General features: G+C 41.7%; 2 protein-coding genes across 2 annotated transcripts; one reads left to right on the forward strand and one right to left on the reverse strand.

Annotated features, from left to right (window-relative positions):
• Positions 1-678: 678 nt before the first annotated feature.
• On the reverse strand, positions 679-16,942 carry LOC139785003 (uncharacterized). The gene is made up of 9 exons (XM_071724171.1): positions 16,794-16,942; positions 16,485-16,688; positions 16,047-16,238; positions 14,840-15,080; positions 13,271-13,456; positions 10,477-10,579; positions 7,832-8,087; positions 7,282-7,457; positions 679-5,501 (listed from the first exon to the last, which is right to left on the reverse strand). Exons 1-9 carry the CDS (start codon positions 16,902-16,904, stop codon positions 3,146-3,148), a joined length of 3,825 nt encoding a protein of 1,274 aa, XP_071580272.1. The 5' UTR covers positions 16,905-16,942; the 3' UTR covers positions 679-3,145.
• On the forward strand, positions 11,182-13,260 carry LOC139785004 (jerky protein homolog-like). Its single transcript, XM_071724172.1, has one exon. It carries the CDS (start codon positions 11,625-11,627, stop codon positions 12,882-12,884), a length of 1,260 nt encoding a protein of 419 aa, XP_071580273.1. The 5' UTR covers positions 11,182-11,624; the 3' UTR covers positions 12,885-13,260.
• Positions 16,943-18,326: the final 1,384 nt, after the last annotated feature.

Consider the following 18,326-nt stretch of genomic DNA (forward strand, 5'->3'; position numbering starts at 1 on the left):
CTAAAATATTCCTACGAAGAACTATGGGGGTGACTTACTTCTGGGATTACGTGCCGGAGTCTTGTCGATAGAATAGAAGTTACCAGAGTGACGTGGAAAATATCAAATAGTTTAAAATCGTTTCGGTGTTGTCTGCAGCAATTGATTTTATCTACGAAATCAAATAAAAGTCCGAAAAGTAATGATTACACGAAATTATAGTCACATTAATAAATTATCATATATATACAGGGTAAGTTATTTTAATCGACGCAGGCAAATACCTCGAAAAATATAAAAGATACGGAAAAATGTTTCAGATAAAGTTGTATGGTCTAAAGGGAGATACATGATTCCGATATGAGTTATTATGGCATACCCAGTGAGAAATACCTCATCAAAACGATATCAAATTGACGTCAAATAGATGAAATTTCATCTATTTGACGTCAATTTGATATCGTTTTGATGAGGTATTTCTCACTGGGTAGATGTCATTGTTTTCAATAAATTTTAAAAGCTAATTTCTTAAATAAAACTTTGATTTTTTTTCTTGAGATAGAAGTTGTAGATCTCGTTTTCAAAATACTATAATAAAAAGCTCATACTAACCTATCGCTGCAACACCCGAGTTCAAAGTGGAAAGAATATACATATAGGCATAAAAGAGAGGCAGAAGGAAACGAGAAAAAACAAACGTACGTTAAAAAACTGATGTATATAATAACAATAATATATATAATATATATAACGTATATGCGTATGTATACATGATTCTTATTACAACAGCTTTATTTTAGTCTAGCCTAACCCAAACCGCCGGAATCAAATTCGAGCGCGCGATCGCTTATATATATAACGTGTATAATTATAATATATTATTCATAATATATTAACATCTGTCGCCTTTTTGCATTTTCTTCGAATTCTTAACTACTTTAAATTACAAAAAGTGGTTACCTTAAAACCCATCTCCATTCCAAACTGGACGTCTTTTTTTTCGTTTCGCGCCTAAATTACACACTGGAATATATTATTTTAATATACTCTAAATCTATATATATGTACTTTAAAATGCATATTGAAAAACGTTTAAAAACGCGGGTTCAAAAATGACGTGTTGCACACAAAAAATCCAAATATATCAAATTCTCGGACATTAACCCTTTCAGTACCAAATATTAAGTGTATATTAAGTAGAATATTAAATATAATACATTGATAGAGCAGTAAATGTAGAAGTTTCAACGATTTCTCTTCACTCATTTCTAACTCGTTGTACGAGTTATCGGAAGAGCTCTACTTACTGCTATTAAAAGACTTGAGGATAAGAATGAAGCAAGTCCGTAATTCATGTAAGGTCTATTTCAAGTTTAATTTTATGTGGAACTATATGAACAACGGACTTGATCCACTTTCACTGCGTGAGTTTTTCATTCGACACTATAGAATCGTGTTAACATGTAGTTAACAGTGGAAAAACTCGTTTGCTGATTTTTTATTTAATAGTATAAAACTGACATTGTTATAGTGCTAATCCTTCATTTGGCGCTGTAGAACCGTGCCAACGCTTCATTTAACGTCGGAAACCTGCAAGCTGTCTCCATATGTCGTTCCACTTCCACATGCGGTGGTTCCTAAATAGGTATTATACTCGAGAGAAATTGTAAAAAAAAGTGCAGATGCAATATATATGGCATACGGATACGGAAAGGGTTAGCGCCGTATTTTCACCTTGAGAGGGATTCATGGACAGATATAATTGCGTGGCAGTCGATTCTCGTCTCACGTGGAGAGCTGCGCGACGAAGGAACTTGTTCAACGAGAGAGACACACCCGTTTCCGCATTATGGGATCGCTACTGGATCGCAAGAGACGCGCGATCTAGGAAAAAAGCTTGTCTCATGAGAGCGCTGGTGCCGAGCGGTCGTTAGTCTTCGTCTTTCGCAGCTTCACAGTCGCGAATATGTTAGTCCTGAAAGGCGTTAATTACAGTTAATCAGGGCTCGGAATGCGCATTCGTAATTGTTGGACGATCACGAATACGATCACGAACTAGATTTTTCGACGAGCGTTTAAGAAATTTTGTAATGGGTAACTTTCTTCCTCTAGAGTACACATTGAAGACTTTTTATTACCCAATCGTTTATTTTGGAATATTATTTGATGTCTTTTATAGAACAAGCAAATTCAATTGAAATCGATTAATCTGATAACAACCAGGTCCTCTGAAATTCGTAAGTCCACAAATATTCATAAATAAATTATATCTGAGAAATGTCGATCAAAATTGATCCGGCTGCCGTCTTTCAGTTTGTTCTTCGACGGTTATACAAATAATATTTAATCAAAAGCTTTCTTGAATTCTGAATATATATCCAGAAAATACATGCAACATTAAATCAATACAATTAAAGCGACTGATAAAACTAAAAAGTGGCAAAAGTTTGAAACAGTTGCGAATAATCTAGCAAATAACTTGTACTATGCCAGCGATAACCGAAGGAAGCTAACGCGTGTAGCAGTGATGAACAACAACACGAGCCACGATGGCGATGTATCATCCAGCAAAGTCGCTCGCTCTGTTTCGAAGAGAAAAGTCGCCTAGAAGTCGTCGCAAAAGTGTATCGAACGCCTTCTTCGACGATGCTGCAAGCTCCTACAACATCAACAGCCAATCATTGAAGACAACGCAAAGCACTAGGAAGGGATTAGCCAATGTAAACGTCACAATAGGATGTTGAATTGATCATTCGAGAGTTTGCTCATGGGCAGGTGGCAAGATAACTGGCAGAACTTGGGAGAATTGAGGTGAAACTAATAACGAAAATGGTAACAATTGTTCGTTCGCTGATTCAGGTTTGAATCAGTTAGCTCTCGCTCGCATTTTATGGGTACATCTAAACTAACGAAAAATTAAAATAAAATTGCATGCAGTGGGAGCCTCCTCTTCCTCGTCTTCCTCGTCTTCCTCGTCGTTTTTCACATGGCAATATGAGGCTGATTGGTTTTTCTTCTTGATTATATCCAATCTTCCTTTTTTTGTCTTTGCTACATTGCGTTCAATGTCTTCATCTCTTAAAAGATACATCGACTCCTCGTCATCTTTTTAAGCTCAATATATATATATTCAGCTTCAGCATTTTCTTCATAACTGTCGTTTCACTTACTGCTGCTTCTGCTTCTTCTTTTTCTTATTGACGGATGCGTCCATGCCCCAGAGATCGTACCAGGGCCCGCAGTTATTTCTATCTCGGTCGGACTCTCTTCTCAGCTTGGTCCTTGGTAGCAACGTCTTTTCCAGTATGCTCTGGTCCTTCACGACGATGCAACTGTATGTAGACTCCTCATCGGAGGCCTCAGTCTCGCTGAAATTCAACGTCGCGTCCTCCTCGTCGTAGTTTCTCCTACCGCGCGTCATTCCTTGCCGCTTGTTCTCGTTGTTTTCCTTCAGCTCAGCTACAATCATGTTCCGCTTCGCCTCAAGACTACGCCTTCGTTCTTTCTCGATAATTGCCTTTCGTGATACGTTTCCGACAAAATACGTACGCTCCTCTTGCTGCTGCTGCTGCATCCTATATTCTGATCTTTCCGTGATCTTGGACCGTTCCGCCGGTGTTGGGAAGTCCTCGAAGTAATCCGTCTTGTCAGGCACATGGCTTCTCTCGGCCGGCTTGGGTTCCTCATGCCGGTGTTCGTTCGTGATGGTGCCCTCGCTGTTACCCAGGCTTGAATTCGGGCTACCGCCCTCGGAGTTTCTCTGCCGCTCCTCGTTCTCCGCCGTCTTGTCCTCCTTCCGGATCATCTTCGGGATGTCCACGAGCGAGCGATGTTGCCAGAGCGCCATACCCTCCAACACCTCCGAGTCGCGGCGGAATTTCCAAAAGGACTTGGTCCGTTTCACGAGCTTCGGGCTTTTCGACTCATCGTAGGCTCTTCTGGTTTGCGAGAGATGGCCCATAGCGGTCGCCTGTCGCGGCGATACAGGTTTCCGCTCAACTTTCAGCGTATTATTATTGGTGTCTCCGTTACTTCGTTCATTGATCCTCGGTGCGGCGTTTCGCTTCTGAAGACCCGGACCGTATAGGCCCGAGTGGTAACCGTGTCTTTCGATCGCCTTTGTCCTCTCCAACTTTGTCTCGAAATTTGATTCGTAACCGCGATCCCTCTCGAGCGAGCCTACTCCGTATCGGCCGGTCTCTCCGTAAATCGCCTCCTCCTTATCGGAATATCTACGCTCTCGATAAGGCCCCATCAAGGGCCGTTCCGGAGCCTCTTGCGACGGTGGCCGTGGTCGCTCGAATCGTCGGCTGGACAGTCGCTCGACCGTCTTGTTGCGGTTCTTCTCGAACGTTCGTTCGTAACCCATTACTTCCTTCCGCTGTTCCATATACGCGCGCTCCTGCTCGTTTCTGGAGCGAGCATGGGCTCGCTCGTACGATTGCGTGTTCTCGCGGGGCCGCTGGAAGCTCTGTTTGTCTTCTCTCGGGAGATCGAAGACTTGCTTGTCCTCCCTCGAGCGTTCGAAGCCTTGTTTGTCCTCCCTTGTGCGCTCCAAGTTTTGCTTCTCCTCCCTCGAGCGCTCAAAGCTCTGCTTGTCCTCTCTCGTGCGCTCGAAGTTCGGCTTGTCCTCGCGGGAGCCCCGCTCGAATGAGTGCTTATCGTCCCGCGCGCGTTTGTCATCTCGTAAGCGCGCCTTGTCGTCGCGACGAGCCTGCTCCAAGTTTCTCTGGCCGCCGTCTCGACCGCGCTCCAGACTTTTGTATTCCATAGCGGGTCTCTCGCGACGATCGCGCGAAAGAGCCGCCTCGCGCGTTTCTCTCTCGAGGCTCTTGTACTCTGTCGCGGTGGATCTCTCGCGGCGCTCGAGGAACTTGGGCGGGCTATGCTCGCGCGCATACTTTTGCGCGGTCTGCTCGAGCTTCTGCGCTATATGTTCGACCTTGCGGCCCGGCTCCGGTATGGTGATGGTGCTCTCGTCGTCGGAGTCTGACGACGAGCTCGTGGACTTGGCGTATTTCTCCGCTTCGAAAGTGCCTCTTCGCTCCTGTTGAGCTTCTTGATTATCTGTGTAGAACTTGTTGTTGCTATGGTACTCACCACCAAAGTCCTCCTCGTCCTCGAGCTCGTCTTCCTCAGTTTCCGCTTGCGTCCGCTTGTCGACGCGTCGCTGATCACCACGACGAGTAGCGGCGGGGATACTTCGCTCGTCCATCATCTTGGTGCGCTGATTCGGGCTGGGACGTTCATTCGGTGCTTGCGCAGCTTTCTTGTTCTTCCTTTTCTTCATATCGCCGTTCTCCAACGCAAAATCGCCATTCTCCATTTCGAAGTACTTCTTCGAGTCTTCGCCTACCTGGTTGGCCTTAGACTCCGCCCAGAGATCCATCGCTGTGCGATACAGCTGCCAAGACTTCTCATCGCGTGGGATCGTTTTCCAGGAGTCATTCTCCCACTCCTTCGACTGCTTCTCGTCCTTCGGGGAAGGACGATCTCCTCCGCTTCGCGGCTTCCGGCGCCGTCTGCGTGCGCGGCGCGGTCAATAAAAAAGAGAAAAAGAAATGCGGAAGAAAGGGATTAGAAAGGGGGAGGCTGTTGGAGATGCGGAGGACCACCACCATGGCGGTTTATTTCCAGCGACCACGATAGCGCATGCGGTATCTACAAGAAGGAGAGACAATTTCGAAGAAACAGAGATTACTAATTTTCCGAGTGGAAGATGAGCGGCTGGAGAAAAGTTTAGTCGAGAAAAAATAAAAATAATTTGTTTATAGTTGTTTTCGTTGTAAACAAGTTATTAAAGGTAGATATTAAAGTAAATTGAATCGCAGGGTAATTAAAATTTTTTTCTTTTTAAATGAAAGATGAGCAAAGTATAGCGAAGTCGTAGATGATGGAAAATATGACATAGAAAGATGAATTGTTTGGTATCCATGCAACATTGAAACAAATAAAGATTATACAATAAATATATAACAACATTCATAATAAAGTCAAACGTATACGAAAAGCTCATTTATTTAAATAGCGAAAAAGAAAGAAGTAAAATAGGCGATTATATATATGCATATTTACGATATTTAAATTCAACTTGAGAAATGTCAAAAGATGAGATCTATTATATCGATCATATTCTCTAACCAACATTAATGTCAATCTGCTATCGTAAATTTTACAAAACTTCTAATAACAGATCTTTTAAAGATAATCACATTGACAGCCTCACAAGCCGAGTAAATATCTAAACACATTTTGACTTGGATTGTAAATAATGTCATGTCGCACAATCAGTCATGCGCGCAGCAATCAGCAAGCAAGGAAAGTAAATTCTATTCAAGACCGGTATTGAAGAATTGTGACAATTCGATTTCGCTTTATTCGAAATTAATCACAGTTTTTTCAATGCCGGAGATGTGTGTGAATGTAAAACGCGCGTGTGGCTACAGCATCCACCACCGTCGAATTTTTATTCCTCACAATAGCGTCGCAAACCAATCCAATTGAGTGCCGAGGGTGGAGACGGTGAAAGAGGGGTGAAAATCGCACTAATTACAGGGAGGCAGTAGATAGCGCAACAGCGGAGCTACAATGATACAAAGCTTCAATCACGCTGAATAGGACAAAGCGGGGGTTGCGCTTATCGGCTAGTTATCAGGGCGCGATGTTCGGAGAGTGAAGGTATCAAAGGGCCTAAAGTACCAAGTAATAAGTGATTTGCCTGGTATCGGACGTCTGTGGATGAATAATGGCAGTCTACGCGTAACTGATGTAAACCAAGGGTCGAAACCGGCTCAATTATGCTGAGGTCAGTATCCGATGTTACACGGACTTGCTAGGAGATAAATTACTGTGTGTATGTTGTCAAAAGTAAACGAAGAGATCATTTTCGCGTCCATGTTCCACCAAGATGTGAATTCAGCGAAATTTTTTCGGTTTGATCATGTAGACCGTGTCAGCTACGTAAACTCTCTTTGGCTAAAACGATTCGAGCCACAAGTTACGAAAAGAAAAGACTCTGTCTTCATTGAATATATGGATTACTTAAATTTACGATTTATTTGCCTGCAATCTCCATATTACCGTGGGTGATACCACGATCGATTTATTGGTCCAACATTGTTTTCAACACAGGATTAATAGAATTGCGTCTTTTCTCTCATGCGCGCACGTAATATAAGCGATTGTTTTCTCTTTACATAAATTACGTAGCTTGCAGTTTATATGAAGTACATGGGGAAGTCTAACTAATGTTACGCGAAGAGCAGGGATGACTTTGCAGCCTGGGGTAGATTTTGGACTTACCTTAACGCCTCGTCGTCGCTGTAATCGACATCGGGCTGTACCGGGGGCTCGTTGGAGAAGCCGCTGTCGTTGCTGCTGTGAAGGGACGTCATCGCCGGAGGTGGTACCGGGGGCATGGGTGGCTGCACCCTTCGCCCTCCGGCCAGCACCGCGGGCAACGTGCCCGATGGACGGATCTGAAAGGCAGACGAAACGATTCCCTTTGCGTCTCACCCACTCCGCATCCTAATCAATCTTGGGGCTGCGACGTGTACACGTGAGCGCGTTCTACAGTAAAGTTTACCTCAAGTCCAGTCCAGGTAAACCCTGGACTGACGCTCTGAGAAAACAATATCGGCAAAAGACGACGGGACGGCTAAAAGGAACTGCCGAAATGTTATTAATCTTTCACGATGTATTTCTACATGCGACAACAGCATAAGCATTGGGAAAGAATTTATGCGACAGACGCGAACAACGTTGCGATTCGATAGCAGATTGATACACGAATTGCATAAAAAACCGACCAATAATCGAAAACGTTCGCCAATACGTCGATTTATTGTCTCACCGATTTCGATTGACGCGCGTTCGGAGTCGCTAAGATGCTTGCAGTATTGGTCGGCGTTCCGGCATTGCTGCTGCTGTTGTTATTGTTGTTAGCATTAGTGCTATTGTTGGCGGAGCTGCTACCGGCACCGATGGTCCCACCAGATGGTTCATCGATACTGGCCGGCGTGACCGGCGGTCGAGAGGGCGGCGGCTTGCACGGAGGTATGGCTTGTGGCTCCGGAGTCCTACCGTTGCTCGCTCCGTGACTCGGCGATCTTCGCATAATTAGATAGCGCAATGTATGTACCGCGGAAATTAATCCGAAAGATTTTCAAAAATTGGTCGAATAAGTGATAAGCTTAAATTAGCGGTACAAAACGCAATACCTCAAAGTTATCTGCCTCATTCTGATTCAAAAAACTAAATTATTTTAGTAAATTTTTCAAAGATAATATTTAGTGATGGGATTAAGTATCTTACAAGTAGATTTAAATCTATATGGGTAGTTTCGATGCTATGATTAGTTTGAAGAATAAAAGCAATACTTTCAAGTAAACCCAAACCTGGACGAAATGGCTTTGAATCCTACGCATGTATTTCGAAAAACAACAGTTGGATTTGATTTCTCGGATTTTTAAGTACATAACCCTCGGAGAACACACCTATTTTTTCATTCATGGAGAACACTCTGGGTCAATCTGACCCTACACACACTTTGAACGTCCACCATTTTAAATTGACGAGTGCGATCAGCTTGAAAAAAATTTCCAGATGTACTTGGAACATTGTTAAATCAATTGATATAAATAAAAAGTGCCGTTGGAATTATTTACATATTTAAAAAAATTCAAAAAAAACTTTTTTTTAAATGTAATTTACGAAAAAAATTATTTTTTTTATTTTTAATATTTCTGGCTAAAAATTTACGTGTATATTCTTGAAATGTAGTAGAATCAAGAAAAAAATTGTACTTTAATGTACCTTTAAAAAAAGGTATTTATTTTGCTAGGTGACGAAGGTGGTTTTTAAGGTAAAAAAATCGAAAATTTTTGTGAAAAAATTTTAGAAAAATTTATTTCTTATTACATACTTATTACATATTACTTATTATTATCCTCCTCAGAAGAAGAACTATTGCCATCGAAATATTCTTGCTCGGCACATACTATGGCATTCTGAACATGTGGCCGCAAACTATACGCCATCGTGCTCACTATTGCATTTACAGGTACAGATATAATTCGAAAAAATGTATATTGAACTGTTTTGACCTCACTATGCACTATCACTTATAATATCACTTCTAATTAAAAATGTTTATCCGAAGCAAACCGACGCTTAGTACATAACAGGGTCAGAATGACCCTGCACCGACTTCGAATAATGCCCAACGCCTACTGCGTGTTGTGCTGTACAAAGGGAGCATCTTAACGTATAGTTAGTACCCCAAACTACAGCTAGAGGGCCTCAGGCCCGCCAATTTTCAAAATGCTTTCAAGATATTTACGATAAAACTCGAAGTAAGGGTCAAATTGACCCTGTGTGTTCTCCGAGGGTTAAACTTCTCTCATCTCTGATAATATTATAGGGTAACTCTGGTATTTACGCCGCGCGAGGTTACGCCGCAAATGTCAGAAAAAATAGAAGGAATGAAGGTACTTGGTCGCAATTATTCTGTTATGTGCCTTTATGCCATCTTAGTATTGTGTTGTAATTTCAGTTCTTTACTGTTAATATTAACGAAATTGTCGTGAGTTGAATCGATTTTTCACCGTAGTAAGAAGCGCGATCTTGTGTTACGACCTACGTAAAATGATTACTGTAGCGAATGTAAAAGGTTTAATGGTTATTTCATGATAAGTGTAGAGGGATAGTAAATGATGGAATACAGCAAAATACAAGTGCATAGCTCTTGTATTTTTTGTTTAACTTAATATCTTGTATATCCCTCCTGTTTAGGATATACGGCAAGTTAGCATGCGGGATTTATGCCATAGTACAGACACTTTGTAAAACTCGAAATCTCCTATGTGTTCTTTTTCCTTCTTTTTTTGGATCGTATAACAATAATCTTTAATGCATCTATCGCTCTTCTATTTTCTTTTAAAAATTTTTCAGTTTTATAATTTGTTTATTATTCTTACATCTTAATAAACTTCTTACACACATTTTATAACTTATTACATTATATCATTATGACATTTTATTGCCTTATTTATAAACATTATTTGTAAAGAATGAATATTTTATATTTCTATTTTTTTATAGTGGTAGACAGTATAAAGTTTTTATTGGTGTAATTCATTTGCCTTGAACATTATAGTAAATAGTACTCGATAAATTAAGTTTCCCTTAGCTGCGACGTATATACCGGAGTTACCCTACACGTAGTGACAAAAAAAAAAAAACAAATCGTGGAATAACTATTGACAAAATAATAATTGATATTTGATAGAAATAATAGAGTGATCAATGATGAAAAAGACAACTGATATAATAATAGGTGCGCGTTTAAGGTCCACGTGAGAATGTTTACCAATTTACTATCTCAAATGCACGCGGGATTTCAACGCGAAATGTTTGGAGTTTGAAGGGTTAATAACAAGCGACCATAAGTGCGAAATTTCGGCATTACCCTACTCGAGATCGGGAAGGTTTACTTACCCCAAAGTGTCGTCGATTATAATTTCGGTGTACGCCAAGGGAAACCACCCCGTGCTTTGAGTGCGCAGATTTTCACCGAATTGCCATCCCTTCTGACGGTCTCCTGAAAAAAAGAGAAATATGCAAATCCTCGAAACTCGCTTGCGTTCCCGGCCTCATTAACATTTTCGCAATGGAGGTTCTTTTTAATTGTAAACATTTAAAAAACCGGAGAAAAAAAAGCAAATTTATATTTATCTCGTTGCCTCTAAATATCTCCGGTGCGCGCAAAATACCGTTGACATGTGAGCTCGAAATTACAGTTAATTACAATTCTAGTAATTATTCTACGATAAATATTAATAATTGGGTAACTAAATATTAATTAAAATAGATAATCTCATTTTGATATCATCAATGTTGCGATTAATATGAGTTCTAATTAATTGGCATTTTCTCCTCAAAAAGTATTTTAAAAAAATTAAGGGACATATATATATACAGTAAAACCTCGTTTATCCGGCCTTCGATCAACCGAGGCTGCGCGTTATCCGAGCCACCGGACTTATCCGAGCACTCCGCGTTAACCGAGCTGTGCGCTCGGATAATACGGAAAAACTCGGATGAAACGGATGGCGCTTCGCTGCTATGCGATGCGCGCGAAGTATGCATGTAGTTTGCGATCGCTACTTTGTTGTTTAACCACGCACGAGCTTGTTAGTACACGCTTTGTTCTCCGCGGTTGTGAGGTAGAATTTAACAGTTGGGCTTCAACAGTCAATGAAAAAACATCGCTATGTCGCAGAAGCGAAAAAAAGTCGTCGCAAGTGTAGAGAAAAAGTTGGAAGCAATTAGAAGATTGGATAGAGGAGAAATCATTCGCAATGTCGCGGCTGATTATGGTGTTGGAGAGACCACCGTTGGCGATTGGCGTCGAAATCGATCTAATTTAGAGCAATTCGCGATAAAATCGGGCGGTGCGATGACTAGTCGTAAAACGATGAAACCGGCAGAGTATGATAAAGTTGATAAAGCTTTATTTCTATGGTTCACTCAAATGAGAGAAAAGGGACTGCCAGTATCAGGTAAGCACACCCCGGAGTTTGAAGATTCGTCATCGATACAATATCGTTTTTCCCCCTTCAGGCCCCATTTTACAGGCAAAGGCCATGATGCTTGCAAAGCAGTTTCCCGATGAAAGCGAAACTTTTACGGCAAGTTGCGGATGGCTCGACAGATGGAAGAAAAGACACGCTATTCGTCAGTTAAGCATCTGTGGCGAAAAAATGTCAGCTGATGAAGGCGGATTTAATGAATTTAAAGAAGAATTTAATAAGCTTGTAGAGGAAGAAGGATACTTGCGGGATCAAATTTATAACTGCGACGAGACTGGCCTGAATTTTCGAATGATGCCTTCTAAAACATTGGCCTCGCGAGAAGAAGCGGTTGCTCCGGGGTACAAAAAGAATAAAGAAAGGGTCAGCATTTTAGCATGCAGTAACGCGTCCGGTACACACAAACTTCCGTTGATGTGTATCGGGAAATCGGCTAAACCGAGATCAATTAAACACATCAAACCGGAAGCCTTGCCTGTTTACTACGCGCATCAAAAGAGTGCTTGGATGAGTCGCGATTTTTTTCAAAAATGGTTTTTCGAACAATTCGTCCCTTCGGTTGAGAGATTTTTGAACAAAAATGGTCTTCCAAGAAAAGCTATTTTGTTACTCGACAACGCTCCATCACACCCGAACGAGTCGGTTCTCAGAAGTGAAAATATAATTGTAAAATTTTTTCCACCGAATGTGACCTCCATTGGACAACCAATGGATCAAGGCGTACTCGAGACTTTCAAACGTCATTATCGACGTTTTTTGCTGCAAGAAATTCTGGAAAAAAGCGCCGCGGGTAGTACCCTTAAAGAGTGTTTGCTAGCAATAAATATGAAAAGTGTTATTTACTGGTCAGCTCAAGCTTGGGATGCTGTCCAAAGGCTTACGCTTGAAAGATCATGGGCAAAAATCTTGTGTTCTAACAATCAAAGCGATGAAATAGCAGACGATGTAGATCTGCATAGCATCATGGAGCAGATTCCTGGTTGTGAAAACGTCGAAAGAAACGATACTGAGGGATGGGTTCATGGTGACGATTGTGAAGAAGAACTTACAGACGACGAAATTGGCCAACTCGTAAATTCTGGAGAAGAGATCGCGGATGATATAGAAGACGGCGAGGCGGAAGAAAGTCCGGTAATCAGCCACGAAGAAGGATTAAATGCGCTTGAACTAGCTCTCAAATATATCGAGGAACAGCCGGAAAGTACTGCAAGTGATCTCTTATTGATGAAACGATGGCGAGATATTGCAGCTAAAAAACAAATGAGCAGGTTGAAGCAGTGCTCTATCACTGACTTTCTTAAACCACGTTTGTAATAAGTAATGCTTGTTACGCGAAAAATTAATCCACGTTCGTCAATTTTTCATTTTCATATGTTAATGTGGTTAAATTCCCTTGTACCATTTTAAATATACCAAAAATAAGGGAAGTTTTCGAGTTTTTTTTATTTATTCTGTGTTATCCGAGTTTTCGCTTATCCGAGGTACCCCTTCCCCACATTACCTCGGATAAACGAGGTTTTACTGTATATATATATATATATATATATATATATTATATATATATATGCCGTTCCTGGTGCCATCGTTGACCCACGTACCCCGCACTCTGTTCAATTCATTACGCGATAGCTGCGATCGTAAGTGCTACAACTTTAGGACACCGTGTATCGTATCTACGAACGTTGCGAGATCAGACTTACCCATCAGCGCGATGAGATCACCCTCCAGAAAGCTCAACTGATTCTCCCCCGAGCTAAGATAGGCAAAGAGAGCTCTGGCGAGGGGGGCGTCTCCCCAACCCCCGGCGCCGACTCCGGTGCCACTCGCGCTGTTACGGGACATCGGGGGCGCCATGGATCGAGGTCGGGGTGGGGTCTCTGGAACCTCTGGAAACCAGAAGCGCTGTAACTGACCGAGCCCGAATGAACGGCGTAGAGGGGAAAAGGTGGCGGGGGGATGAGGATGAGCCCGGGATAATGCGGGGGTAGTTTCGGGGTGAACCAGGGCAATTAGGTCAGCGTACGATAGCGACGGTCGGGGTGAATGTCGGAAGGAGAGGGCATCACCCCCGGAGGGACATCGAGGATAGGAGGAAGGAACGGGATTCGCGAGAATTGTCCAGAAATATCAGCGGTGCATTATTAATGCGCGGCCATTCGTACGTCGTCGTGGTAAATTAATTCGCGCGAATTTACGCGCGGTACTAAACGTGAAGCAACGACGTTGATTTCCGACGTTGAATTGTCCCGAGAGGCGCGGTAAGATTAATTAATGGTTTAATTCATCGTCGCGATAAACGCGACAAGAATATTTATGCTCGTTGCGCTTATTTATATCGTATTTATAATTATCCGGTTTTTCATTTCCCTCTACGTGCAAGCGTGACGTGATATTGTCGGGAGAAGAAACCTAAAGAACCGAGGAATATTCGCTGTAAAAGCGGCGCACATAATGACGAACGTGATGGATCGACGCGACACGCGACACCGCGTCGATGAAATACAGTCTCGGGTCGCGTTGCACAAACGAAAGCATATTCCGTTTTTCTTGCGCGCGGGACTCGATTCCGGAGCGCGCCGGAGAGCCTCGGGTTTCGACACGAGTCGCCTGAATCTGATCGGCTGAAATTTATACGATCGGCACGATAGGTCTCGCGAAAAGCGAGTGGAAACGTCAGCGCGAATGGCTCCATTTCGCCGATTTTTCTCGATTGTCTCTGACCAGTTGACAGCCCGTTGCCATTGTTGTTGTTGTACCGTAGCATGCGATGCGATGTACAATGAACGAGCGATCCGTAGATAAATCATCTTGATTCAAATAAGTCCTAAATTTACGTTATATGTATACATATGAATACGTTCATATACGTATTTTAATTGAAGTAGAGGAAAGTTATTCAACGTAATCTAAAATTAAGTCTGATTTATATTTAATAATATATCGTATTCCGCTAATTATGTTGATTAAGCCAACTATCTAAAAGGATATTTGTATTATAATAACATGCAATATATAACAGTTTAATTGTTCCACGTGCAATTACTGAATTATTTGGCCGGGTATATGAGGTTTAGTTTAGTCCAATTCAGTTTAGTTCGGCGTAGTTGCAAATTAGTTTAGTCGAGAGTTCGGTTAATTTTATCCTGCGAATGTAAGGATGGTTAATTCGGTGGGGAGCGGCAAATTTTCGGGGATGGGCGCATGGCGTAGCGCGAAAAATCGATATCATTGTCGCAGAATAAAAAAAAGGAAGCGGCAGAACGACGTACCGGGGCCGAGGGATAATGTCGAGGCGTGCAGGTTGGCCTCCGACCTCGCTCGGGAAAGAGCGGCGGGGAGATGGAGCGCCGGACCGAGGTGGCCGCCGGATGATGGCGGGTTTCCGGGTAGCGGGCCCAGTCGCAGCTCCAGACAGGAGCTGTCCATGCTCCGTGTCTTCCGCAATTGCGAACTCATCGTCGTCAGCTCGGAGCCGCCGTTTTCCTCGTCCTCCGGCCAGAACGACGTTTGCTACAAAAATGTAGATTGCCGTAGAACTGCATTTCCGTGACACGCCTGGGCAATATATCTTGACGATATTTTTCATTCGTGTGTGTATATATGAGATCTCAAAAATTTCGGGTACTCACAACTCGACCGTTCGCGTAAAAATATATAGGGGCGGTCTCGCGTTGCGCGTGTACTTGGCGCGAAATACTACCGTGTTTCTTGATTGTACGCTCTAATTTGTTAATTTTAGAACGACGCTACGAATATAGCATAAACGGAGGTTCTTTTTCCAGAGAACAAAAAATTTATAATATATATATTTCCTTCATTTCTCGTCGAATAATTATTCTTTTTGAAACAATCAATTATCGCATATTATTATTCTTAAAATTCAAGGTCTCTAGTTTCTGGAATATTAGTTAAAAAATCTTTTACCTTAATTCTTAAATGCGAATTTTTTTAAGAAGAAAGATGCTTTTCTAAAAAGTCTCTTCATAAAATTTTTACCGAGATACATAATATTCGCGATTTATAAGGTCCTTTGCAGAATCCATACGAAAGGTAGTAAGATCCCAAGTAGCAAGATGACGTCTAAAGACGTCTTAGAGTCACTTCGACCAAGCTCCGATTAATTTAATCGTTAATTAGTCCATTGGAAATTACCAATTGCATTTGTCAATCTGCTTAATGAGCAAATACGATTGGTCATTTCCAATGGACTAATCAACGATTAAGTTAATCGGAGTTTGGTCGAATTGGCCCTTAATGACGTTAGAGGACGTCATTAAGACGGAATTAATACGTTATTTGACGTCACTCTACTACCTAGGATTGTTATAATCTTTGCTAAATGTGTGTTGGATGATACAATTAAACAGCAAAACTCGCAAGAATAAATTTTCGCGCTTTCGGATCGATCAGAATCGTATAAATCGCAGAGAACGCGGAGCTTGAGAGATTTGCATGCGATCAGTCGCGCGAATTTACCCTGAGTCTGGAAGCGAACATGTCCTCCACCGACTGGGGCAAGTATTCCCTGGTGGCAGCAACCTCGCGCCATTTATCAACCGAGGGATGAAGCGCGGCCAATGCAACCTCATGAAAACTCGCATAGTGCTTCGCCAAGGAGCATTGTCGCTCCAGCACGAAACCGTATCGCCGTCTCTCCTGAGTCATCGCCTGTGAAAAGAACGCACAAAGGGTTCCGGAGTGTTAATGAACTTGCTTCGTTAATGAATCTCATCGCGTAATCCATCATCTCCGCCATCCCTATTTAACTTTCAGTAGTATTCATCCACCACGACAGAAGATCTTGCATTATATCCCCACGATTATGTACGTTGGCGTTTTGGAAAATGTGCTTTGGTAATAGGAGAACTTGATTGAACCCAACGTGATTGATAGTTCGACAATTTCGTTACTCACGTTCTTCAGGCTCTGCTCGCAGAAGGCGTCGAGCTTAGTTTTCTCCTCTTCGAGAATTTGCATGTTCTTGAGCTCCTTGTCCATGGCGAGGCCGCTCTTATTGGCCGCCCTGGACTTCTTTCTCTGCTTCTTCATGGTCGCGGCCGCCTTGCTATACGTCTCGGATCTGGTCTTGTGTTGCTGAAGGAACTTTTTCTGCTCGCTCTGAAAGTCCATTCCCAGCGTTGTATTATTCAGCGTTGCCAGAAGTCGGAATTCGGGGACGACTAATGTTCCTTCTGGGAACCATTTCCAGGATAGTTTACTTACCTGGACGACTTTCGTGTCCTTCTCCAGGTTGGTCTCCAGAGGCACCAGCAGATCCACATAGAATGCTTTTAACTGGAACGTAAGATGTGATAAGGATATTATTATATACATGAATGATACGCGAGGCTTGTTTCACCTAGCGATATTAATTAATTCTAATAATATTTTCTAATTATATGTATATTACTTATAATATATTATATCACATAATAATATTATTTAATCATATCTTATACTATTTTTACACAATAAATGTTATCTTTATACAATACTAGCCCTTAAATGCCACCCGGGGTCCAGCGGATCCCAGACCCTTTAGAATGATATATTTTCAAATGTTCCCGCCAAATATGGAGCTCATATTTATTTATTTATTAATTTTTATTTTTTTGATTTTGGAGCCAACATTTTAACTGTTGGCGATCTTAATTTTTTATACTATGTTGAAATTAAAATTTTAACAATATAAGCATTTTATTCTCTTTTCTAAGCCTTGAACAACATGAAAATAATTTTCATAACTAAATATCAAAAAATCAATAAGTAAGGAGACATTTTTCATGCTGGGGTCTCTTAGACCCCATGTGTCATTTACGAGATTCTTGAGAGGTGTGGCATTTAAGGGCTAGCTTGATACCCGTGCTTCGCTACGGTAACACACATTTTACCCCTTTTCACCCCGTTAGGAGTCGAATTTCTAAAAATCCCTTCTTAGTGGGTGCTTACGTCATGGAAGGAATATACTCCCCGAATTTCATGTTTCTAGGTTTAAGGGTTTGGGCTGGGTGTTGATGAGTCAGTCGGAACATTCGATTATATATATATAGATAGATAGATAGATAGATTATAGATGATTAGGGCAAAATCTTAAATTATGTTTTTAAGCACTTGTTTGGGTAAACTTTGTAAGCAAAAACCAAGTCGATATCTCATCGGGCCCAAGAGATATTAAGAAAGTCGCGAAAAACACATTTTACCCCTTTTCACTCCCTTAGGGGTCGAATTTCTAAAAATCCCTTCTTAGTGAGTGCTTACGCCATGGAAGGAATATACTCCTCGAATTTCATGTTTCTAGGTTTAGAGGTTTGGGCTGGGCGTTGATGAGTCAGTCGTAACATTGAATTTTATATATATAGATTAATAATATTTTTCTTTATATAATGTCCTAATGTCGCGCTTTTGTCTCATCGTCCCAAAAGTAACATCCATTTGGGAAATTAACGTGAACTTGAGTGGTTTGCTCACGTAAATTAAAACAGATATAATAAAGTGATCTTTTTAAGTGAGAAATAATTAACGGACACCGCTAGGCAATAAATGTAATTAGGAGAGGGTCAAACATCCTTCCGGCATTTAAAAGTGGTCTAGAGACGAAGAGATTAAGATGATCTTAGTGTCCTCGCGGCTGGTGTTGAGAGAGCGATGTTTCTTTATTTCTTCGCCGTCTCGGGTTCGCTCTATGTGAGTTTTAGGCAGTTTACGAGTCTCTCCCGAGCCAGACCTAATTTATACTTGCAGGAGTGGTCCTCGGTT

Source organism: Temnothorax nylanderi, unplaced genomic scaffold (genome assembly GCF_030848795.1).
Source record: "Temnothorax nylanderi isolate EJ_2023f unplaced genomic scaffold, tnyl_v1.0 TNYL_tig0722_pilon, whole genome shotgun sequence".
Classification (NCBI taxonomy): Eukaryota; Metazoa; Arthropoda; class Insecta; order Hymenoptera; family Formicidae; genus Temnothorax; species Temnothorax nylanderi.

Excerpts from the sequence above, each read along its gene's own strand:
- LOC139785004 (XM_071724172.1), top strand. The coding sequence starts at position 11,625 with ATGATGCTTGCAAAGCAGTTTCCCGATGAAAGCGAAACTTTTACGGCA.
- LOC139785003 (XM_071724171.1), bottom strand. The coding sequence starts at position 16,904 with ATGTATATAATAATATCCTTATCACATCTTACGTTCCAGTTAAAAGCA. Across the intron at positions 16,239-16,484 it reads GCGAGCAGAGCCTGAAGAAC|GCGATGACTCAGGAGAGACG; the intron begins GTGAGTAACGAA and ends TTCTTTTCACAG. Across the intron at positions 10,580-13,270 it reads TGATCTCATCGCGCTGATGG|GAGACCGTCAGAAGGGATGG; the intron begins GTAAGTCTGATC and ends TCTTTTTTTCAG.